Source organism: Stegodyphus dumicola, chromosome 4, assembly GCF_044657685.1.
Source record: "Stegodyphus dumicola isolate Sdum_Otavi_A_Nest chromosome 4, ASM4465768v1".
In the NCBI taxonomy this organism is placed as follows: domain Eukaryota; kingdom Metazoa; phylum Arthropoda; class Arachnida; order Araneae; family Eresidae; genus Stegodyphus; species Stegodyphus dumicola.
Genome location: NC_140771.1, coordinates 108,334,980 through 108,360,698, shown reverse-complemented (window position 1 = coordinate 108,360,698; position 25,719 = coordinate 108,334,980). Strand labels below are relative to the sequence as shown.

The window sequence follows — 25,719 nt, the reverse complement described above, 5'->3', positions numbered from 1 at the left end:
TTCATCGATGTAAACGATGTGGCGTCCACTTGCTCTGAGTTTCCTTATTTCGCGTAAATAATTGTTCCTCCAAAATACAATGTGAGGCCTTTCGATAAGAATTTTTCTTTTGTTAACACATTTCTTCCAGCGAAAATTCATCGAACGCAAAACTTTGCACAATGAGTCTTTTTGTCACGGGAAGTCTATTTTTTGCCTCAAAACAGGCAATAATTTCCGCACAGATGGCACTTTCTTTTCTTTGATGTAAAAGTCTTGTATAGTCTGCCGTATAACGCATTTGTCAAAATCGTCAATTACGCACTTATGATTAGCAGGGCTTTTACGTTTCTTTCCAGGCGTATTTAGAAGTTGATCTTCCCGCATTGTTGATACTTCGCGCTTAATTCTTTTAATTATATACTCCGATACTCTAGTAGCTTGCGATGTTCTCTTCAAAACTTGAGGAAGAGGAACTACTAAAGAGTTCGCCGAAGCTTCAGAAGCGCAAAATTCTGCGACATTGTACACGATTTGACGTGCCTGAGACTTTAAAGGTTGACCTTTCTTAAACTGGAAGGGCATTTTAAAAAATTGGCGATTAACATAGCACTACGAAAATCAAGCTAAATAGAAGCAAATTTGAACAAATACCAGTACAAAAGATATAACAACGAGAATAAAAATAGCTAATAGTAATAATATAAGGCTTAAGAAAAGATGCGTGCAGCTGGAATGAAACCAAGAAGATGAATGATAAACTCTTTTCCCTTCAGCCAACAGTCGCCAAAAACAAAATAACAATAAAGCAACCCTTGGTTCGTCCCTATTTGAAATATACTAGCCCTGTTGCTATAGCGACCGCCACCCGCCAGACACCGTGGCGGGAGGTGTTCTTACCATAGACAGACAGTACACCATACAACGAATACACTGTAAAATAAACTATATACAATATATATATATATTAGGCGCGCAAAAGAAATTAAAACATGTTTCAGTTCTCTACATTCTCACACGGCATGCTCGCCGGTCAACTCCAAGTGCCAACCCGTCCAGTCTTTCTTCCCCCCCCCCCACCAGCCTGCCTCGACCGGTTTTTCCGGGGTAGGTCACTTCCGTTCTTCGTCTTTCATCAGGGGAAGGAACTTCACATAGTCCCTATTTTAAAAAAAAATGGATAAAAGTAGCAAAATGAGATTTATTCTTTTTAATTCCGAGAACAGTCGCTACAATATTAGCCTCTAAAACGAACATATACTGTATTAATTTGTAATATACATGTATCTTTGTATGCACTCTAGATGCAAGTGTTTCAGTTTAATTAGAGAAACCCTGTATATTACTAGCAATTTTCTTATCTACTATGAATAAAAGAAAAAGGAATGTGAAAATATAAATGTTTCTCTGTTCATTCAACGTGTTATTGGTTGAAGAAGCAATATCAAATCTTTGAGGTGCTTTGTTGTTTATATAGCAAAGCAGGATTGCTTTCATCTGCTTCTGTTGAGGCTTTTTATTACTTGTTTGGTGTTTATATCACACATCAAAAGAACTATTTTCATCTATGAGACTTGTACAAACCTGCCATTTATCAGCTGCTTCCATTCAATTCCGTAGGGGATTCACACAAATAAGTAACTAAATGTAACCCTTTGTGATATGTTTTAACTTGTTTGTATGTTTGTGGTATCTTTTAATGAAAAGTTATGAAAACAAGAAGAAATGTATAATTTTATTAGTCTCTATGTTATATATATACTATTATAAAACATGCATCATATCGTTTGATTTATATATTTTGTAAATTAAAAGTAGGGCTGTAACTCACTATGAAGGAGCATAATGACCCCCTCTCCCCGGAATTTCAAGGGAAAAAAATTACGCATACGTTATAGGTTTCAGGAATGTGATAATCTTCCTTGTAGCAAAACTGGCATATTTTAATAGGTTTTCTTTTATCTGCCCTTGCATTTTGGAAAATTTCGCGAAGTTTTGACTTTCAACTTATTTGATATGTCACTATGCAAAAAAGGTCTACAAGTTTTATTATCTGGTAAATGTGACTTGCAGAAAGCGAGTACAGAAAGTTGGTAGTGATTGCAGAAAGCGTCGTTAGGATCATTCCAACAAACATAAATTGTGGAAAGTATTGACATACATATTAATCTTTTCGATTATTACATCTTTATATTTGATTTTATTTTATTTGGGACATAATAACATATAGCGACAAATATGCGATAGTTACAGGATATCATTTCGCATTTATTTTCTTGTTGATACAATGCCCTTTCCTTATTTTTTGTTCGGTGTACCTATTAGCTTCTGCTGATAACATTTCCCGAAAATATTAACAGCGTACATAGTAACATACGTATTTAACCGCTCGACAATTTTGCCCGTACATCATACAGGCAAACCTCTCTTGCGCAGCTTGATTTCCTCGTATGTGTTCCGGAAATCTTATACCAAAGTTTTAGTTTTTGATTATCTAGTCTAATTACTGCCTTGTAAAGGAAGTTTAGTTATTGCGAAAAATTTCGAGTATTATAATTCAATGGAAATATCCATTTTGAACAGCTCCCGAATGCATTTGAATGAATTTTTGCGTGACGTATTTACGTATGGATCAATAATGGACTTCCAAAATGAATAGCGAAGTCAATTCAAAAGGTTTTTTACTTTCTTGTACGAAGTAAAAAGGAAGTATTGTAATCGTGAAAAGTTTCAGGCAGCATATTTCAACGAAAATATCCATTTTGACCGCTATCGAATGCAATTTAACGATGCTTTTGCATGATATCTATACGTAAAGACAGAATAAAAGACTCGTTTTCTCCAAAAAAATTATAAAACTGCTTTAAAATGAATTCTGAAGAGAATATTTCGTGGCTTCTGTACGAACGTATGTACGTACGTATCTCGCATAACTCAAAAACGAGTAGCCTCAGAACGTTGAAATTTTGTATATAGAACTGCTATAACATGTAAATGTGCATCTCGTATATTGGTTGCAATCGGCCCCACCAAACGTATATAAATATATTTATATATATATCCACTCTGTTACCCAGCTCAGTGATCTCAGTTTCTTTACTCTTATATGTTTGTAAATTGTACATTTTTTGCTTTAAAAATGATTGAATTATGTTGCTTTCATCTTCCGGTTAAGGTTTTTATGCCTTTAGTAAATCTGTATGCAATATTTTTAGAATTATCAACAATTTTAAAGTTGTTTAAGTGCCACTAAGCCTTTTTTTTTATGGCGGCCATTGATTGTTTACATTTGAAACAGCAGATTAGTGGATTTGTTGCCAATCTAGAGAAACTTAGCTTCGCAACAACAAAGATAACGCCTTCATTTATTATTCCCAATTAAATCATGCTTAATCCTTTCTGGAATTTTTTCGAGGAAATACGTGTTTAAGATTTACTTCGTAATTTTTAATATAAATAGTTTGAGTTTTTATGTATTTTTGCCTTCTCGCGAAGTGAGAACTGAATTAATTGAATGAGAAATACTCAATCGTCTGTGAAAAACTGTTTCTTTTTTGTTTTATTTGCTTAATTTCTTGTATACATCATTTTAGCTTTATTATAGTATTTGAATAGAACATGTAGCAACGATTAGATAATTCTATTCTTTAAATGATATAAATTTTGTGCATTATGAGTTATAATATGAACGAAATAGAATACTGTTAAGTGAATATAGCACCAGAGTGTCGCTATGGTAAACAAATACTAGAGTGAATTTTAAAGAATGCATTTATTCTATTGTGGTTTATGCTCTGTCGGCGAAGTAGATTTAATTGAATCCAATAAGTTTAAATGAAATGCAAGAAAAAATGCGTATAATTTAATATTCCGTACAAGGAAGTCATGTGGTGTACACACCAGATTTTTTTTTTTTTTTTTTTTTTTTTTTTTTCGGCGTGGCATGTATATCGCATAACTCAAAAACGATTAACGAAGGAAACTGAAACCTTGTATATGGAACTGCTATAGCATCTGAACAACTAGCGCACCTCAATTTTTTATCGCAATCGGCAGTACAAAACGTGTATATACAGTGTCTCACAAAAGTGATGGGACACTTGTGCTTTACAGAAGGAATCTGTAATAAAATAAATTAGAAAAACATTTAAAAATTTTTATGGGTGTCTTTCATACTTAAATTTAGTAACAATTATTACATAACATACATTTTCTCAAAATATTAAAATATTAATTTGATAAAAATACAATTGTTTAGAACGGAGCAAAAAATAGCTCACATAAGTGATGACACACCTACGTACTATGCAAGAAAAATCGTCTGAAGTCAGCAATAAAAATATTTTTTGGGTTTTCATTTTTACTCAAAAGCAATTGGCAATAATTTATAAAATCGGCTGCAGTATTTCTCTCCAGTTCGTTTTGGAATTTTTGTGTTTTTTAGCTCTGTGCAGCAATGAGTGCTAAACGAAAAAAAAACTTTGTCTGAAATTCGAAAATTAGTTATTAATTTGCATATTGAACGTAGAAAATCTATTAGAGAAACTACTGAAACAGTTAACTTGAGTCATTCAACAGTTTTCAATATCATTAAACGATATAAAAAGAATCATATCATTCAGGATAAAAGAAGACCTGGCCGACCATCAAAGCTATCTGATGGAATAAAGCGCATTATCGTTCGAAATATTTAAAAAAACATCCAAGAATGAGTGCTCCTAAAGTTGCTGCTGATTTAAGAGCATTATATGGTGTAATTCTTAATCCTGAGACTATTAGAAGAGTAATTCGATCTGCTGGATATCACGGTAGAGCAGCCAGGAAAAAATTCTTCGTAAGTGAAAAGAATAGAAAACTCAGACTGGCTTTCGCAAAATCCAACATAAATAAGAATTCTGATTACGGGAATGAAGTTATATTTGCTAATGAGAGTAAATTTAATATATTTGGTTCTGACGGTAGAATCTTCATGTGGAGAAAACCCAGGGAAGAATTTCGCAAACAGAACTTGGTGCCAACAGTAAAATATGGTGGAGGAGGAGTTATGGTATGGGGGTGTATGTCGTCCGCTGGAGTTTGTAATCTTGTTTTTATTGACAGTATAATGGATCAGTACAAGTATATTGACATTTTAAATCAAAATTTGAATCATCTTCAGCACGAAAATTGAACCTTCATAACGATTTTAAATTCTACCAGGACAATGACCCCAAGCACAGTGCTTTGAACGTTAGACTCTGGCTGCTGTATAACTGTCCTGAAATAATAAAAACACCACCACAATCTCCAGACTTAAATCCCATAGAGAATATTTGGCAAGAATATGAATTAACAATTCGCAAACACACCATGTCTCCAAAACAACAATTAAAATCGATGCTTCAAGAAGAATGGGGTAAAATCACTCCAGAAATCACAAAAAAAATTATCTATAGCTTATACTGTAATGTATCAGGCATAATATAATTTAATAATGAATCATAATATAATTTCCTAAGGTATACATGAATTTACATTTTGGCGCGTTTTGAAGTTTAGCATGTTGGTTATAAGCTATAATAACGGCAAATGTGGTTTACACACTTTGTTAAAATTATTAGTTCAAAGGGACAAGTTGTCCAAAAGGACTATTAATTTCGTTTTGGCATTTTGCGTCGATTCACGATAAGCGTTTTTTCACTTTCCAAATTGTTGCCACCAAACATTATCGCTCTGTATTATATTTAAAGAAATTAAATAATGAAGAATCTGCATGAATGTATGTATGTTTCTCACACTGTGATAAATCAACGGTACCTAGAGCCAGCAAAATTTGAATAACGTAATCTTCTTTAGAATATGGGCATGTGGAAGTCGTAATTTTAATTTGAAATTTGTTTTATTATCGATTTCATATTTTGTCATATTTTGTAACACTTCAACGAATTTTTGATTAACAAACTAAACGATTTCAAAGCGAGCAATGGCAACTCTGTGTAGGGATTTATATTTATTTTAACTAATAATTTAAATTTTAGTTCAGACTTTCCTATAAGCCTTCATTCCCCTAATTGTCAGTGCCAGAATAGTTAAATTTGGTTGCGCGCGTGGAAGAATGCAAATTCTGCTTTGAGGAGGAAAGTTTAATACCGAGGTTTTAGTAGGGAAGTTAGAGAGTTGGGCTCTAACTGTTGTCTCGGTCGGAGGCACGTTTGCTGATTGCTGGTTCAAGTGGCTTAATTGCATTTATCTGCTGCCACTAGTTTTAGAAGGGGGTTGAAGTTCGCGATCTCGCTGAGCCCTGTAGGTTAGTTTAGCACTTGTTAAACATTTCAACTTTCGATTTTCAATTACCGCTCAAGTAGAGGCGAAGTTTATTGGTGTCGAGTTGACGCAGTGTAAATCTCTGTATCGGAAATTCTAAAGATATGCTCTTTTTAAAATGATTTTAAAATTATTGCTGTTAAACTGAATTTTATGGAACGTGATTTTTAATAAATAAGGATAACACACAAAATGTTAAAAAAAGAAACGCCTCTTTGAACGTAATTTAAAATCTGAATTTTTTGTTTTTAATTTATTTATTTGAAAGTAAGAACGATGACTTTTTACTTAAAGTGAAAAAAATGTGCCAAGACAAATTTTGAATTTCTTCGTAAATTTCTCACCAAATTTTACAAAATTTTATATTTAGTCGTAATTTGAGAAGTAGAATCGAAATATGCAAAAGAAATTGGCATGTCATTTCAGAAAAAGTCCGACTTTGTGTTAAAATACCTGTACTACAACAATGCTATATATAAATCTATATGCTAATATCTTAAGTCGCGCTTTCGAAACATGAAAAATGCAATTTGAATTTTGTCAATCGGCCCAGTAAATCGGGAGATACAGAACTGTCCTCCTTTTTTTCCCCCTGCAGTGTACTTGTCATTGAGCGGTTTCGGCATGAAATACTGACGAAGAAAAATACTTGTCATTTTATCGCAAAAGGTTACACTTTTTGCACTCCAGATGACTTATGATCACTTTATTTTATTTTACTCTACAAGACTACTTTATTTTGTTACTTAAAGAGAGACACAAACAGTCAAAAATTTCAATGCACTTATTAGACGTTTCACTAGATTTATTAAAAAAATAAGTCAAATATTTTTCCAAAATTTAAACGCTGGTAAAATCTAAGTTGATTAAAATTAATAAATATTAGTATTACGACATTTTATAGTTACAGACGAAATATATGTCATTATTTGTGTGGATACATTGTTATCTAATATTCGTAAAAAATAAAACTCTCAAATACTTTTGAATTCGCAGTTATTTTTAGTGTCTCTAACTTGCAAAATTTTGTTCTACACGCAAAATTGCACTAAATAAATTCAAGTAGAAAATGATCTAGTAAAATGCGAAAATAATATATGCAGCACCATTTAAAGAAGTGCAAAAATAATAGGATTTTGCAATGAATATAGTGATTTTGTTTTCCCTAACTTTTTGCTTTCTCGACAACCTAGAATTCCTGAATTTATACTTGAAATACTTCTTCAGAATCTCTTCTAGAAATTCTTGAGATTCTACAAAGCATTTTTTAATTTTAAAACATATTTTTCAATCATGGAGAGAATCATACAAGGCAACATCAACCACTCAAACAGAAAATATTGTGTTGTTTTGCATTTATTTTTAGGCAGTTCTTTAATTAAACCGAAGAAGTGACAGCATTCATTTTAAGCAATCTATGATTACTTAAAATAAATCTTATTATTCAGCGGACACAAGCAATCTATAATCTATGATTGCTTGCGTAAGCTGAAGAGATCCTGTGTTTGGACACAAAACTTCAAGAAAGAAAGAAGTTCCTTTCATTTCTGACTGATCTTATACAAAATAGGGCATTTTTCACTGGCTTCAAATTTCACAGATTTCTGCAACATAGAATTTTTTTCTAACCTTTCCATCTGTAACCTATTAATCTGCATCAAAAACTAAACCATATGATCAAGATAAAATTCTGACTGAATAAAAACTGTAGAAAAAAGAACTGTAGCATCTATAGACATGTAATTTGAAAATTGTTATGTCTAAGAAATTTAATTCCATGCTTTCAGCAGAAGCTTCACGTCATATAGCGCCGACCATATCATATTCAGTTGTTAATCATAACAAAATTCTCTGTTTTTAAAGCAGCTACTAATCGTGTTTGATGTCAATTTATTCCATGAATAAACCTTCATTGCATCAAAAACATTGAGCATAAATGTCGAAATTTGGGATTTTATTTCTAAATTCTTCAAAATCCATCTGATGCTTCATTTAAAATAATAGAGTTATTCCCAGATCAAAATTTCTATTGCTCACTAGCATAATTAATAGGAAAACTTTAAGATTTATGATATTACAAGTCATATGAATGCATGTAATCATATGTCACATGAACGGATATAATTTCAGTTAAAGTCTCAAGACTTCTACGAAATATTCCAAGAATAAGAAATGGAAAAATACAAAGAACGGCAATTCTCGTAAATCAGGACTCAAATTCCTAGTTATGGCATTCCCAATAATATCCAATAATTATAATTGCAATTTAACTGCTGTTTCACACCAAAGATTATTGAATTTAGGATAAATAGTCTACAAAAAGTTAAAAAAATAATTAATAAATTTAATTTTTCTAAATTTATAGTCTTAAATTTAAAACATCTTGCAATATTTCTTTTACTGAAATCATTGAGAGGCAAGTGAAGTACTCGGACGGAAAACTAAAAACTCGTTATCTTCGTAATATCTCTAATGGAATTAGTTCAGAAAAATTGCATTCTATCAGCAGTTCCCCCCCCCCGATTCAAGGCATTGTATCAAGAAACACGCAACAAATACAGTGCCGTCATTTTGAAACAGATACAAAACGAAATCATTATATGAGTCTTCTGTTTCGATTATTTGATTTTATTGTTCAGTTCTGTTCATTACCATATTTGTTTTAGGGAAAAAGTGTTAGTTGTAATAGAGAGCAGGGGGAGACAATAAAGTATCTAAAACAATTGTAAGAATGACCAGAACGGAACAATAAATTCAAATAATAGAAATACAAGTCTCAAATAATTGTTTCCATTTTGGCTGTTTAAAGTGAGAGCACTGTATTGTTGCATTTCATCATTTCTTCCATTAAGAAATAAAAGTCAAAGCAAACTGCCAAAAACAAAAATAATGTGAATAGTAAACCCAGATAGATGAGATTTCACAATGATATTACAAAAAGTATTAACTGACCAGAGAAAAATATTTAAAAATACTCATATTAACAAATGCATTATATCTAATATGGCGCAAGAAATGGGCAAGTAATTCAGTTTAAGATTAAAGCTGTAAATTACACGTCAACTTCTCGCCAAAAACAAAAGTATACGGTCTTTGATAATCAATTTTCAATAAAATATGTTTATCTTTGTCCTTCAAGAATCATTTCTAAATATGGCAATAATAATTTTTCAAATTAATGCTAATGATAGTTATGATAAAATGACAAAATGAAAAACCTGTATATTCTAAAAAAATAGCCTTTAAAGAAATATATCAGATTATTTCATTTAACGCTGGTGAATCTCACAACAATATGCAATTCGTCACACCTACTCTCTTCTTTTAACAGGTGAAACACGGGTTAGTTCATTTTTCCTAATTTTGCTTACCCGTTGAAAGCTTTCCAACGAAACTTTTAGCACTTCGAGCTACTTATTAAATTATCGGGAATACGCTGTAGAGTTATTACGTTTATCTGTGCAGGAGACATGAAAAATGCGAAATACTCTGGCTAGGATTCGAACTCGGGACCTCCCGACTGCTAGCCAATCGTGCTATCCAGTTACACAAGGAACGCATGCGGAAGGGAGGAGGGAAATATCTTACATAGTCCTTTTTTTAAAGGACAACTAAGGACAAGGGGGCCAATTGCCAGATCCTTGTGGTGACGAATTATCGTCGACCACCTGTTAGTTTGGATGCCACTTATATAGTTATTAGGTTTATCAAGGCAGGAGGCCTGAAAAATGTGCATTTCTCTCGCCGAGATTCGAACACTTGACCTGCCAATTGCTAGCCGGCCGTGCTCTTCAGTTGCATCACAAAGACATGCGGAAAGAAAGAAGAAAATAATCTATTAAAATTTTTACATGAAAAGCAATGACATTTGTTAAGGGGAAAAAAAATAAAAGTAGATAGACTGTTAAGTTTTCAAGAGATTAATATATGATGAAAATAACTTACCTCCTTGTAATAATCCGGTACATCTTTAACATTCTCATACAGATGTTCCTCGGGACTCATAATGTACCACATATATCCCAATTTTTCCAAAAAGCGTTTAATAACTTCCATTTTTTACTTACAAATTATGTAGAAAATGAGATACCACCGAATATGCCGCTCTCTTTTCACAAGCGTAAGAAATACAGTGTTTCAAAAACAGGATAAATATACGTCTTCCTCACATCCCACTTTGAAAGCAAAGTAAGCCTTCTTGACAATGAAGGTTGCAAAAGCGAAGGCAAACATTCCAAATGTTTGCTTAGAGAATAAAAACGAATCCCCCTCACGAGGTGAAAGGAAATATTGCGCAATCATGCTTTGTTTCTTCCCTTTTTCTTTTGCCTCATTTTCATTAATTTTAATTTCTGTGTTTATTAGCAGTAAAAATTATGTCAATTTCGCAATATCTTAACCTTGATTTGCTGTGTTATGAAAAACCGCGTAAAAGCTCTAAAATACTTCGCAGCGACTGGTTTTTGTTAAGTTTCAAATTACTTTTATTATATGTAGAATTCAAGGTAAATGCGATGTATGCAAGTATTAAATACAAAAAAATCCTTGAAGCAAACGTTCACAAACTGTTAGCTACAAAAATGAAAGTTATGCACACCCTCATAATAATTAGTAAGAAGAAGAACTCGTAAAGTTACACGAGTTTTCAGTCGTAAACAACTAGGAAGAGACACGTAACATATGACAGAAATTCATTTGCATGAAAGCCATTTATATTTTCATGATTAAATCAAAATCCCACAAGGTAAATCAAATATAAATTAACTTAAATTGTAAATAAAAATTCATGTAAACTTAAATTGTAAATAAAAATTCATGAACCGTTAACATGTAAATTCATGTTAATGATTCTTTGCTGTAAAGCATTACAACAAAGAATCGTTAGAAGAAATTGGTTCACAAATACATACACGCAAATTTCGAATAACTGGAATCATTTCGAGCTATCGGAAATTTCCATTATAAATTTAAGAGCTTTTTAGGTTACACTGAACGAGATTTAAAATATTTCTTTAACAAAGATTTCAAATGCAAGACTTCATGCACTTTTGGTGTCAATTTTGAAGCCTAATTATTGCAAGTTTTCTAATTTTGTTAGTATTGTAATTTTTGTTTTGTAATTGTTAAATTTTGTAAAATTAAGGCATTGCTTCTGAGATGCCGCCTTTTATTTAAAAAAAAAAAAAAAACTATTATTTTACTAGCTAATACAATCAGAGATAATTTCCTCAGAATAAAATACAAGTGATTTTCTTTGACATTTTACCTTCAGTTGACTGCCGTAATGCGTTTTCATCACACAGTCGAACTTCTATTAACCAAACCGGGGGGGGGGCGGATCAAGTATACAAAGTTTATATTTATTGCTAAACGTTCGTAATACTATCGAATTCTACTGCACATAGATTTTGGCAGAAGTGTCCATAATACTCATCACTTTAAATTCCTCTAGGAAATATAAAGTTCACTAAATGAATCTTACACGATGTGTTATTCCCAATGATGTACGGTCTTTTTACTGCAGGAGAAATTATACTTTTAAAAGATTTTCATCCGTCAAATTCAGCCTTACCCAACATACCTCCGCATTCAAGATCATTTATTATTTCTCTTGTTTGAGGACCAACAAAAGATGCCCTCCTAAGTATTAACTGCATTAACTTTTGGAAACAAAAATAATAAGAAGAAACGTAGATTCTTTCCTGTATGTTAATAAGGTTTTTCACTGAATTTAGTTTAATATGAGGACACGATAAGTATGCTTATTTTCAAGACTTAAAAATGTTTTAGGGCAGACTTTTTAAATAGAATGCTTCGTCTTTGTTCTCGAGAGTGGGATACCTTCACATAGAAAAGGAAAAAAAAAAAAAGAGTATTTAATTTACATAGATTATAAGCTCAAGGAAATATAGGTTAGGTTATGTTATTTAATTACGGCAAAGCCTCGAGGGCTATCTGCCTAAGGGGAGGAATGCCCTCGTGGAGGAATTTCTAAGGGAAAATGGCTCGTATACACGTTACACATGGGGAAAACCACGAAAACACCCATGCAGCCAGCCCGTTCGCGGGATTCGAATCTCCCAAGGAAATATAGATATTAGTTTGCAGATCTTCAAGGACTATGCCGTGATGCATTTCTTGTAATATGTACTGTCAAGCAAAAGTTTCATCTTTTCATATGGTTCTTTCAAATTTGAAGCATAAGCAACTTGCACTGAAACACAATCATTTCTGTTATGAAGCAACTTTTCAATTTGTTTTTGAAAAAGCCTGTAAACAACCTCCAGTCTTAAGGACTGTTGGTATCTTAAATTTAAAATAACGAGGCTATGCCATCGAAGTATATGTAAAATACAGCTCCAAAGTGAACTTTTACTTCAGCTAAACGAGAGGCACCTTGTCGTCCTCACGGGTGTTAATCGGCTTGAATAATTATGTATTTTATGTCTAATATAGTTCCTGTTCTTCAGTAGACACTTTTAACTACTTGAAGAAATTGTGTATTAGTGTAGCCTTTTTATAAACACAATTAGATACACGTAATGGAATAAATAATAGCATTTTTAGAATATGTGATTTATACTGTTGAAATACCAATTTCCATAGACTGGAATTGTATAACAAATCTGTCGTTTTGCACAATTTAGAATTGAAAAAATTTAAGAATTAGTTTTCTTTCCTTCTTTTTTTAAAAAAAAAATCATCTGGGATCCAAGCTATCATTTGCAAAATATTTGCTTCTGTGGATAATAGTAAAATAGTGTATATATAACCATGAACTTCCCAACTGCAATTTCTTGATTGCTTTGTGGATAACTGCGACACAGTGTGCAAACTGCTAAGGATACGAAGTTATGATGTATCGAAGTGGACAAGTGTTTATGTGAACAATGAACTTAACAAATGTGTACTTCGAATTTATCAAAAGTTAACTTAGAATCCAGTTTATATGAACATAGAATAGTCTACACAACATCATAAAATTTGGGCTAGGGAACTATCAACTACATGAACTGATGTGACTGGACTACTCTGTGGATAACTGAAACAATAGGACTGACACACATCATTAGGTGTGTAACTGATAAGAAGGTGAAGTTATGACGTATTGAAGTAGACATAGGTTTAGAGACTGGTTAATATATAATAGAAGTTCCCCTCTCCACAGCATAGATCCTATCCATGACAATGTAATGATGTAATGATTAATTGATTGTATATTTATTTTTCATACGGATTATTATGTAACAATTATTGTACAAATGACATTGTCAATTTAGCATTGTAATATTACTATTATTTATTCAATGAATGCCGCCGGCGGTGGATGGTAGATTCCTTTCCGTCGCATGGACATAACTCTGATTGGTGGTAGAACCTTATGTTGCAGGTCCATGAGACGGCGTTCCGGTCACTAGTCCTTGTGTCAGTGGCTTGGGGATAAGCTCTCGGGAGTACCTGCTTTCAGAAAATCCGACTGTGGGATTTCAGTTAGCGTATAGGTCTGGCTAGCCATAACACAGGAATCTACGTTCCCTTGTTGGACTCCGTCGTGGGTGGGACGCTCGGACCCGAACCTTTCTTTCTTTCAAATATGGCTCATTTCAATCTGCGCTCTTCAACTGAACAGAATTATGCCTCTAAAAATGTTGGAACAAATGAAAATGCCAATCCTGATATAAATTCAACAAGTGCAGCACGTTTTCTGGTCATTAACAACTCTACAGGCGATCTCCAAAAGCTGTCTTCATTTCTAATTCAAAAGTATATACAACTTTGTACTGGAGAACCAAAGAACATTAAACAGCTGCGCTCTGGAAATCTACTAGTTCAGACTATTTCTTCTACTCAGTCTACAACACTCCTTGGATTAAACAAACTTGGACAAATCGATGTTAAAGTGTCAGCACTTAAAACACTCAATTTTTCTCGTGGTGTTAACTCAGAGATCGAACTCCTTTTCATTTCCGAAGAGGAAATAGACTCTGGGTTGTCTGACCAAAATGTGTGTGCTGCCAGGAGGATCAAGATGCGTAAAGAAGGTCAGTTGATAGACAAGAAATACGTGATCCTGACTTTCCTTATCTGCCTAAGAATATTAAGGCCGGATACCTAAATTGTCCTGTAAGACCTTATTTTTCAAACCCTTTGCGATGCTTCCAATGCCAGCATTTCGACCACTCTAAGATGTCCTGTCGTGGCAGCCTCACTTGCGCCCGACGCTCAAAGATCGATCATGATTATGATAATTGCACCGCTACACTATTGTGTATAAACTGCAAGGGTGAACACCCAACATTTTCTCGCTCATGCCCAAAATAGAAATCAGAAAATTCGTATGCCGAAGCCAACTAGTTCAAAATGTACAGATTCGACCAAATACATTTTATGCGAATCCTCTGAAATCAACTCTTTCAGTTGGTACCCAAACTTCAATAAGTACGCAGACTCCCCCAAATAAACCCCACCCGATTAACAACAGCAAGAAAAAGAAAAATCCAACCCATGTGATACAAAATAAAGAAATAGTAATTCCAAGAAAACCAAAAACTGTCCCTCCAAAAGTAGTTAACAAAAATAGAAGCCCTAGCAATTGCTCTATTGATGACGGAATCTGAAATTGAATGAAATTGAAATTTTAGATTCAGATAGTATGGAAGAAAAAGAGGGGCTGGAAGTTTCCAAACATCTGCTTCCATGCAAAACTAAAAAGCAACACAGGGAAAACAAACATTGAACATAATGGCCACCCTCATCTCATGGAACTGTCATGGTTATTACCAAAATCTAATGGACATCAAAGACATGATTAATGCTCATCATTCTGTATGCTTAGCAGTGCAAGAAACAAACCTGAAACCGGGACAACTAGCAAAACTTCGGAGGTTTTCTTTCAGCAGGAAAGATAATCTTGCTGGTGAAGTTGCAAGTGGAGGTGTAGGTCTCTTCACATCACTTGACTATCCAACAAATGCACTTCCTTGATGACATCCCTCCAAGTTGTCGCTATACAAGTATATATTCATATCATGGTCTTAATGTTTTCTGTTTCTGTGCCTCCAAATGAGCACATTGATCAGCAGGATTTAAATAGTCTTGTGGCGTAGCTACCTGATCATTTTGTCATAATGGGAGATTTTAACGGTCGTAGTCCACTGCGGGGAAGCAAAGACACCAATTCAAGAAGAAGACAAATTGAGCACATCATCGATCACTGCTTTTGTCTCCTGAATTGGCAGGACAGATATTTCTATGAACATACAGGGACACTTTACGCTCTTGATCTAGCCATCTGTTCACCATCTCTGTTGCCATCTTGCAATTTGTGTCTGAAGTGATCTTTACAACAACAATCACTATCCTATCTTTGTATCTCTTGCACGAAAAGGAGCAAACCCCATTTCGAGACCCCCTCGGTTTATACTTGATAGGGCAGACTGGGAACTCTTCTCTTCCTCTGCAGAGCTCACAGAGAACATGGTAGAAGATCTGCGTATTGATAATGCAGTGGAAGCAGTTACAAATGCATTCAGGCAGCTAAGCTCTCAATTTCTAGAACATCAGGAAAAATGCTAAAATATCTGAAACCATCACGGAATCGTGACTGTCATGAAACACTGAAAAAACAGAAAAAAGCATGGGGAATTTTTGTAGATACCCTACTTCATGAAACCTTATAGCGTTCAAAAGAGCGAAAGCAAATGAACGAAAAGTAAGAAGACAGAGAAAGAGGAATTCCTGGATCATTCAACTTTTCCAACTCTGAGCCTTATAATAGGGATTTTACTATGCTTGAGTTAAAGAGAGCTCTGTTGTAGACACATAGGTCTTCTCCGGGTCTTGATGGTGCGTATTACGAAATGCTGAAGCATCTGTCATATAAGCCACTGACTGCCCTGTGATACTTCTTTGGCGAAATGAAGCAACTCTAATGATGGAACGCAGCAATAACTTTTATTTAACACTAAAAAAAATGGCGACATACAAACAAGAAGAGAAAACATATTCTAACATTTAAAAATAATATTACATTCTTCGTGCGAGAGTCGCACGTGGCACTCGAGTCTGGTTTCAAATATTGCCATTAACAAATACCTTAATGTTCATCTATTTAAATTATTTAAACTACAAGATTTTAATAATATGTAAAGCTGCTACAACCTCTCCCCCAACGGAGAGACTTTTTCCGAAGGGAAAAGTTCTGTAAAATTCGAAGGTTTATAAGCTCGGCATTCTGAATTATTTTAAGAAGAAGTAATTTCTCCCATAAGTTCTAAACTTTAGACCAAAATTTTAAGTTTTCAACAAATACTTTTACGCCACATTTAAATAGAAAAAAATGGAGAATGATCTAGTCTTCCTTTTTTTTCTTGACGGCGCCCAGATCTCTTCCATGGTGGACCAGTTCCTCGGCTATAATTCACAGCAAAGCCTTTCCTCAGTTCATCTGTGCCTTTCGGATAATATTCAATTGTCATTTGCTTTCGACAATTGTTTTCTTCGTCTATTAGTAGCGGCTTTGATATTAAATCAAAAGCCGAAAGATGATGATAACGCTGCAATGCAAAATGATTCTCAATATTAATTTCTGTATCGTTTTTCACATTTTCGTGAAAATCTTCCACGTTTAATTCCGGTGATTTAACTTCTTCAACGATATCTCTGGATGCTTTATTTTCTTCTTTCATCGGTTCCAAGATCTTCTCTTCAGCTATTTTTCTTTTCCTTTGAACTCTAGTAGAGACGGCATTAAAATGGTATCACTAAGTTTACGTTCAAGTGATAAACTAATAAAATAAGTCAGTTCAGTGTTAACAGAAAGTAATAACCTGATATCACTAATATTACGTTCAGTGATGAACTAATAAAAAAAGGCAATTTAATATGAACAGGAATTAATAACCTGGTATCACTAATATTATGTTCAGTGATGAACTAATAAAATAAGACAATTCAATATCAACAGGAAGTTACGTTCAGTGATGAACTAATAAAATAAGGCAATTTAATATCAACAGGAAGTAATAATCTGGTATCACTAATATTACGTTCAGTGATGAACTAATAAAATAAGGCAATTCAATATCAACAGGAAGTAATAACCTGGTATCACTAATATTGCGTTCAGTGATGAACTAATAAAATAAAGCAATTCAATATTAACAGAAAGTAATAATCTGGTATCGCTAATATTGCGTTCAGTGATGAACTAATAAAATAAAGCAATTCAATATTAACAGGAAGTAATAATCACTAATATTATGTTCAGTGATGAACTAATGAAATAAAAATACGCACGATTATTCGATCTCGGTCGGTGCCTCCAAAATAATTAATACTGTGATACTTCTTTGGCGAAATGAAGCAACTCCAATGATGGAACACAGCAATAACTTTTATTTAACACTAAAAAAATGGCGACATACAAACAAGAAGAGAAAACATATTCTAACATTTAAAAATAATATTACATTCTTCGTGTGAGAGTCGCACGTGGCGCTCGAGTCTGGTTTCAAATATTGCCATTAACAAATACCTTAATGTTCATCTATTTAAATTATTTAAACTACAAGATTTTAATAATATGTAAAGCTGTTACAGCCCTTTTCACTTTTACAATAGGGTGGGGAAGAAGCGAACTTTTCCCAGTGCATGGAGGAGAGTTGCTGTGATTCCTATTTCTAAAGCCAAGGAAAGACCCCAGGAATACCTTGAACTATCGGTCAACTGCCCTTAAGAGCTGTGTATGCAAGATGCTTGAAAAATGGTAAACAGCCGCTAGTTTACTTCTTGGAAAAGAATAATGTTATATCGCCTTATCAAAGCGGTTTTCGAAAGGGAAGTACAACCATAGATAACATGCTCCTCTTTGAGACATCCATTAGAAAAGCTTTTTGTTGGAAAAATCCATGTTGTCTCTACTTTTTTTTTTTTTTTGACATTTAGAAAGCTTATGATAAATCATGGAGATACGGAATACTTCGTGGTCTTCACGACAGTAGCTTGCGCGGCAACCTACCAACTTTCATTCAGAATTTTTTGAGAGCTAGAACTTTTCAAGTAAGGATTGGCTCTGTTTTTTTTTAATTGAAAATTTTAAATCCTTGTGCACCACATAGTATTACACAAGGCTTACAGAGGTAAGTAAAAAAAATACAACAACACAACACAAAATAAAATAAACTTACAAATTCACAGATTATACGTAAGAGATAAAATTACAGAAGAAAGAGAAAGCCATTTTATGTTGGACAAATACGTGAAGAGGGGGAGGAAACGTAATATTCACAGAGTTTAACTTAGAAATGAGCTTAGTATAACTCTGTTCAGCTTAAACTCTGTATTAAAAGAACTTCCTCCCACCATTTTTGGATCTTTATATGTTAATGACCTACAGATTAGCTGTCAAGGGGCAGACATGAGACATATAGAGAGGTAATTGCAGATCGCTTCGAACAAGATCCAAGAATGGTCAGACAAACAAGGATTTACATTTTCGAAACAGAAGACATTGTGTATGCACTTTTGTAGGAAGCGAGGTCTCCATCCTGAGCAACACTTCCAGGGGCGCAGAGCGTTTCTCTATGCTTCGCATTTACACAGCGCTTTTCCGCTCTAGACTGGACTATGGCTCAATTGTTTACAGATCCGCTTGGTCTTCAGTGTTGTTAAAACAGATGCTGTTCCTCATCAAGCTCTGCAGATTTGTTCTCTAGCTTTCAGGACATCTCCTGTCCAAAGCCTTTATGTTGACTTTGACAGACCATCACTCCATCTGAGGGGTGAGCAGTTGTCCCTTTTGCAGTATTTTCATATTTTGTCGCAACCTGAACATCCTTCTAAGCTGTACTTACTTGATAATGTGTGTAACACTTTATTTAAAGCACGTCCGTCCTGTATGACTTCCTTTCCCTTAAGATTTCGCCCAGCCACAGAGGAACTCTCCCTCTCTGTATGCCTCCAAGCAGTGCAGAATTTTGAAATCCCACATTGGGAAAGTGCACGAATCTAGCTTCTTGATGTTTTCAAGCTAGCACTAATGAAATCGTTTACAGACAACTCTTTGCTAAGCACAAGCATAAATATAGCAGTTATCATCCGCCATATACAGATGTATCCAAGTCAAATGTTCATGTTGGGATGGCATTTGTAATTAGAGATCACAAAGAGGGCAGGAGTTTGCACCACGCTTTCTCAGTCTTAACATCTGAACTAACAGCAATATATTAGGGTGTTTTGTAAATCTGAAAGCTCTGCCAGAAAAAGTTCATAGTTTACACAGACTCGTTTAGTGCACTGAAAGCGTTAGAAGCTTTTCCCAACACTCATAATCTTGTAAAAGTGTATGTTCTCAAGATACACATAAACTTAACAAGTCGTGGATAGGAAATCCTGTACTGCTGGTTTCCCGGGCGTGCGGGAATAAAAGGAAACGAGCTGGCAGATATCACAGCAAAATTTGCTGTTGAACTGTGCAGTCGCCTCATCCCTTTTACAGATATCTGTTGTGTCATCAAAGAGAAGATCCTAAAAAAGTGGTAGCAACTTTGGGATGTTCAGCTTCATAACAAGTTGAGAAGTGTAAAGCCTACAGTTGAGCAATGGGGATTTTACTAGAAATCGTAAGGAGGAAGTTCTTTTGACTCGCCTCAGAATTGGTTACACTAGAGTGACACACAACTCCCTTTTGAAAGTTGAGAATGAGCCTGTTTAAATTGTAATGTTTGTCTATCAGTCCGTTATATTTTAACTGAGCGTCCATGTTTCAATAGCCAGAAATATTTTTATATTTTGTCAGAAATATTTTAATAGCTGTGACTTACCTCTCGACCGTTTAATCGGAACAGAGGTCAATTGTAATTTATTTTATTATTTAAAATAAACTGGATTTTATTACTTCATCTAGTTTGATTTGAAGATTCTGTATTGTATTTTAATGTTTACCACATGTGTGCTTTAACTTATTTTTATGTGACTTCATTCTCTAGATTTGGTATATCTTTCCACCTTCTTACACTGGTTATCATAAATTAAGGAAAAATCACAAAAATAGCGATAACTCCCTCAAAAATAAGCCAAACCGTGTAAAATTTGAATATGTTGCCAAGTAAAAGTAGCTGAGTAAAACTGCGGTATACAAATTAGTGGCGCTGCTTTCGGAATACGTCATCTGCGAGAAGCATAAAAGTCCATGTTTGAGAGCAAGCCCACATATTTCACTGTGACAGTGACATTAGAAATCTGAGATAGCCAATTCGTAACAATGACCTCCAGGCATCATTTGCCTGCAGAACTGCGATGGACAGCCATTGGGAAACTAGAGGCAGGACAAAGTCAAACAGATGTGGCCAGATGGCTAAATGTGAGTCTTTCTGTGGTTCATAGACCTTGGAGGCAATTTCAAACCACAGATTCGGCATCTAGGAGGTTCAGCCAAGAACTGCCAACCGAGCGCCGATGACCGATATTTGATATTATGTGCACGCAGGAATAGAACCGCTTCTTCGACTCTTCTTAGATCCTCCTTTGCTGCAGCCACCGGAAGGTTCGTGTCAACGTCAACTGTGCATAGAAGGCTTTACGAAGGTGGTCTGTATGCGAGGCGACCAGCCATTTGTATGCCGCTCACATCACGCCATAGGAGGGACCGTTTTCAGTGGGCACGACAACATGTCCACTGGACGCCTGATCAATGCAGGGCGGTTCTCTTTACGGATGAGTCCAGGTTTAGTCTAGAAAGCGATAGTAGGCGTTATTTGATATGGATTTGGTGGTCGTGTGTGCTTAATGCATGATATAATTAAAGAAAATAAGAATAGACAATCTCCTATAACAAAAGAATATACTAAGTACTAAATTACAATTTAAATTACATTGCAGAGATCAACACAGAGCTCGAAACACAGTTTATGCTACCTTCGCGTACAGTTGTGTGACGAGAAGTCTGAGTGAGTAAAGATGTCGCTTTGCTGCTCCGATTAAGAACTGGATTTTACACGTGGCGCCATCTCATGAATAGAAGTTGAAGTATCTGTCGGAACGCCACAGTACTCCCCCCCCCAAGTACCATCGGTACGTTATAAGTACTTTGGGTTAAATTTAACCTTTCTTCCAGATCTGGTAGTTTTAGGTTGCTCTTTTACGGGATGTAAGCTTTCTTCCGGGAGTGATGTTGATGAGGAAGTTGTTGGATCTTGCATTAGAAATGCTGGTTTGAGACGATCGATTCCAATCACCGATTGTTTGCCATTGCAGATGATGGTGAAATGTTTCGGTGTTCGTTTGACAACTTTGAATGACCATCATATGAAGGTGTTAAAGTTGGCTTAATTGCATCGGTGCGCACGAATACGTGCGAAGATGTCTCAAGCGCAGGATGTACAAAATAGCTTGGCTGGTTATGCGAAGATGCTGGGGTTGGCGAGATCTTGCTCATGGTCTCACGTAAACGTTGAAGGAATGTTGGAGGGTCGATAACTGGAGTAGATTCTGGGTGAAAGAATTCACCTGGCACACAGAGGGTTGCACCATATAACATTTCAGCACAAGTGCTACCAATGTCTTCTTTGAATGCTGTGCGAAGACCAAGCAAGACTAGGGGTAAGGCATCTGTCCAGTGTGTGCTACTGTGGCACTTCAGACCTTGTTTGAGAGATCGGTGAAAGCGTTCCACCATCCCATTTCCAGATGGATGGTATGGTGTTGTGCGAATATGGCGAATGCCAAGAAGAGAGGTGAGGGATGTGAAAAAGTGACATTGAAATTGTCGGCCTTGGTCAGTAGTGATGGTGGTAGGCATGCCAAATCTTGAAAGCCACTGGGAGATGAATGCTCGAGCTACAGTTTCAGCGGATATATTTTCAATAGGAATGGCTTCAGGCCATCTTGTGTACCGATCAATACAAGTGATGAGGTAAGTGTAACCATTTGAAGGAGGCAATGGGCCAACCAAGTCCAAGTGCACATGATCAAAGCGTCTTGCTGGAAGGTTAAATTGTTGAATGGGGCTGTGAGTGTGACGGGATACTTTACACCGTTGACATCTAATACATGAACGAGTCCATTCTGTGATGTCTTGACTCATCGCTGGCCAGACAAATCTGTCTGCGATCAGCTTTTTGGTGGCACGGATTCCAGGATGTGCCAAATTGTGCAAGGCATTAAACACTTCACGTCTAAAATTGACAGGAATATAGGGACGTATTCTATTGTTCTCTATGTCACAGTAAATTTTAAGCGTTGGATCAATGTGCAGCGGTTGTAACTGAAGGGAGGTTTGTGGATTTGAGATTAGGTTCTTGAGTTCCTCATCATGCAATTGAGCTTTTGCAATTTCAGAGAAATCTGGGGTAGTGAGGTTGATATTGTTTACCCGAGACAAGGCATCAGCGACACAATTATCAGTACCAGAGACATATCTGATATCTGTACTAAACTGGGCGATGAAATCCAGATGTCGAAGCTGACGAGGAGAACATGAGTCAGAGTTTTTTCTAAAAGCGAAGGTTAATGGTCGATGATCGGTGAAAATGATGAAGTCGTGTCCTTCCAAGTTGTGCCGGAAGTATTTAACAGCACAGTACACAGCAAGTAGCTCTCTGTCATATGTGCTGTATTTCCTTTCTGCAGTAGTAAGTTTTCTGGAAAAGAATGCCTTTGGGGAAAGTCCTTTAGTGGTATGGGCTTGAAGCACTGCTCCTATGGCCGTGTCAGATGCATCTACCATTATAGAGAGCTGATCACTAGATGAGTGATAAGAAAGTGTGGCTGCATTTGTCAGATCGTGTTTGCATTGCACGAATGCTGCAGATGCAGGTTCAGTCCAAGGAACAGCTCGTTGATCGTCTTTTTTGCTATTCTTCAGAAACTCATGTAGGCAGGCTTGTGTTTTTGCGGCATTTGGCAGAAAGCGTCGGTAGAAATTTAACATTGCTAGAAAACGCTTCAGTTCAGAGATGGTTTTGGGCTGGGGTAGGTCGTTAATTGCTTTGACTCTTTCCGGTAAAGGTTTAACTCCGTTCTGGGTGATAAGACATCCAAGAAAAGAAACTGAGGGTTGACCAAGTACACATTTGGATGGATTTAGTTTTAATCCATGATCTTTAAGGCGAGTGAAAATCTGACGCAGATGTTGAAAATGTTCTTCCGCATCTGTAGATGCAACCAGGATATCATCAAAATATGGGATGCAGAAATCGAGACCAGACAGTACTTGGTGTATGAAACGCTGAAATGTTTGGCCCGCATTGCGAAGGCCAAATGGCATATATAAGTACTCAAAGAGGCCAAATGGTGTAGTCACTGCGGTCTTGGGCACAGCTTCAGCATGCACTGGGATCTGATGATATGCTCTGGCAAGATCGAGAATAGAAAATATGTTTGTTCCATGAAAAAGATGGGTACAATCTTGGATATGTGGGACTGGATATCTGTCAGGGACTGTGACGGCATTAAGTCGACGATAATCTCCACAAGGCCGCCAGTCACCATTAGACTTTTTAACCATGTGAAGTGGACTGGCCCATGGACTTTTAGATGGGCGAATGGTTCCCTGTGCTAGCATGAATTCAAATTCTTTGCGAGCAGCTTTTAGCATCTCTGGAGAAAGACGACGAGGCTTGGAAAATACAGGTGGGCCATGTGTTTCAATGTGATGATACACTTCCGGCTGATGAGTATGCTGCCCTGATTTGGATGGGTTTAAAATGTCAGGGAATTCTGCTAATAACCGATGAAACCGTGTGCTGCCCGATAAAACACTTATGTTGGTAGGTACGTTTGATATGTGAGAAGCTTGGCCCTGTGATGTCAGCTGAGTTGTAGCATCAATTAAGCAATTATTCTTGACATCCACTAGAAGGTGGAAATGTGTCAAGAAGTCGACACCAATAATTGCTTGAGTTACATCCGCAATAATAAAAGGCCAGTTGAAAGTCCGGCGCAAGTTTAAATCAAGTGTCAATAGTTTGGTGCCGTAGGTTGCAATTTGGGTACCATTGGCTGCATACAGTACAAGTTTATTAAGTTGGTGAGCATTTGTTTTAGTTCTCGGGAGCACTGATATGTCAGCTCCAGTATCTACTAGAAAACATAACTGAGTTGAACGATCAGCCAGTACTATTCTGTCGATGTGGCGGACATTCTGTTGGCCAGCAGAAGACCGCCCATCTAGTTTCCCGCTTGTACAAAAGTGCATGGAGGGGCACACTTGCGAGCTTGAGAGCCAAAATGCATATGATAAAAACATATGCCACTTGTGGGTTCTTTGTACTGCGTTCGAGTATTATGACGAGATTGACTCCTGCTTCGGGCACGAAATTTATTACGTGGGCCCTGATTTGATCGATTGTATCTCCGTGAAGCATGAAGACTTGTAGAGTTCAGATACTTTTTTGGTCAATTCAGCCACTTGTTGTTCGAGGGATGAACTGGAAGGTGCAGCATTAGCAGCACTGACATAAGCTGGAGTAACAAGTTCATTAATTTTGTCAGCCATTGCTGCTAAACGGGTTAGATCTTCATTGGAAGCAGCAAGAATTATTTGTATGTTATTAGGGAGACGCGAAAGCCAAAGTGACTTCAACAAGTCGTCACTAAAATGGCTTCCTGCCAGATCACGCATTCGTGACAGCAAGTATGAAGGTCGCTGATCTCCAAGTTCAAGTCCTTGTAGTAAAGTACGTATTTTGGAAGATTCACTTTCTGAATAGATTTCAATGAGCCGCTGTTTCAGTTTGGAGTATTTACCACAATCAGGTGGTTTGAGAAATAAGTCATGCACTGAATTCAGAATATCAGACTCAATTGCTGCAACTAAATGGTTGAATTTTGTAGAATCCTCACTAATGCGAGCGATAGAAAATTGTGCTTCGATCTGAGCGAACCACAATGAAGGATTATTTTTCCAGAAAGGCGGTGGCTTCAACGCAACGCGTGTGATTTGTGGCTCTGGTGGAATATCGTCGGGCATACTGATAGATAATTTTCACTTTAATTAATAAACACTTATCAGCACAAATACTGTAGCATGAGGATACACTATTGATATTTTACCATGATAACAATAAATATTTTAACCATGCAGAAAAAATTTACGTAATGATACACACACAAATAATACAGGGTCAGCAATTACGCACACAAATAATATTTTACCGAAATGCATTTGAAAAGAAACCCTTATTTGAGAAAAAAAATGATGCGTTCATTTTGTATTGCGCACACACAAAATCACCACTTCACACTGCTAAGGCACTTTCGAAGGAAAAAGGAAATCACTCCTGTAGCACGTGGGAAAGAAATTCACTACTTTCGAACACTGAGGGAAGAATTTTGCCGTAGCACGTTGCAGAAAAATTACTGATGTAGCACATTCAGCGAAAATCACTGTTGTAGCACATTTGTCACAAAAGTTGAATGATCAAAGAATTATTGCAC

At 35.9% G+C, this 25,719-nt stretch overlaps 1 protein-coding gene across 1 annotated transcript in view; it reads right to left on the bottom strand.

The window, feature by feature from the left end:
• LOC118197707 (alkylglycerol monooxygenase-like) overlaps window positions 1-10,480 on the bottom strand; it is a 94,089-nt gene extending 83,609 nt beyond the window's left edge. Inside the window, exon 1 of the mRNA XM_085815330.1 lies at window positions 10,228-10,480. Coding sequence (XP_085671456.1) covers window positions 10,228-10,338 — 111 coding nt within the window. The 5' untranslated portion in view covers window positions 10,339-10,480. The remainder of the gene's footprint in view (window positions 1-10,227) is intronic.
• Between the last annotated feature and the right edge of the window lie 15,239 nt (window positions 10,481-25,719).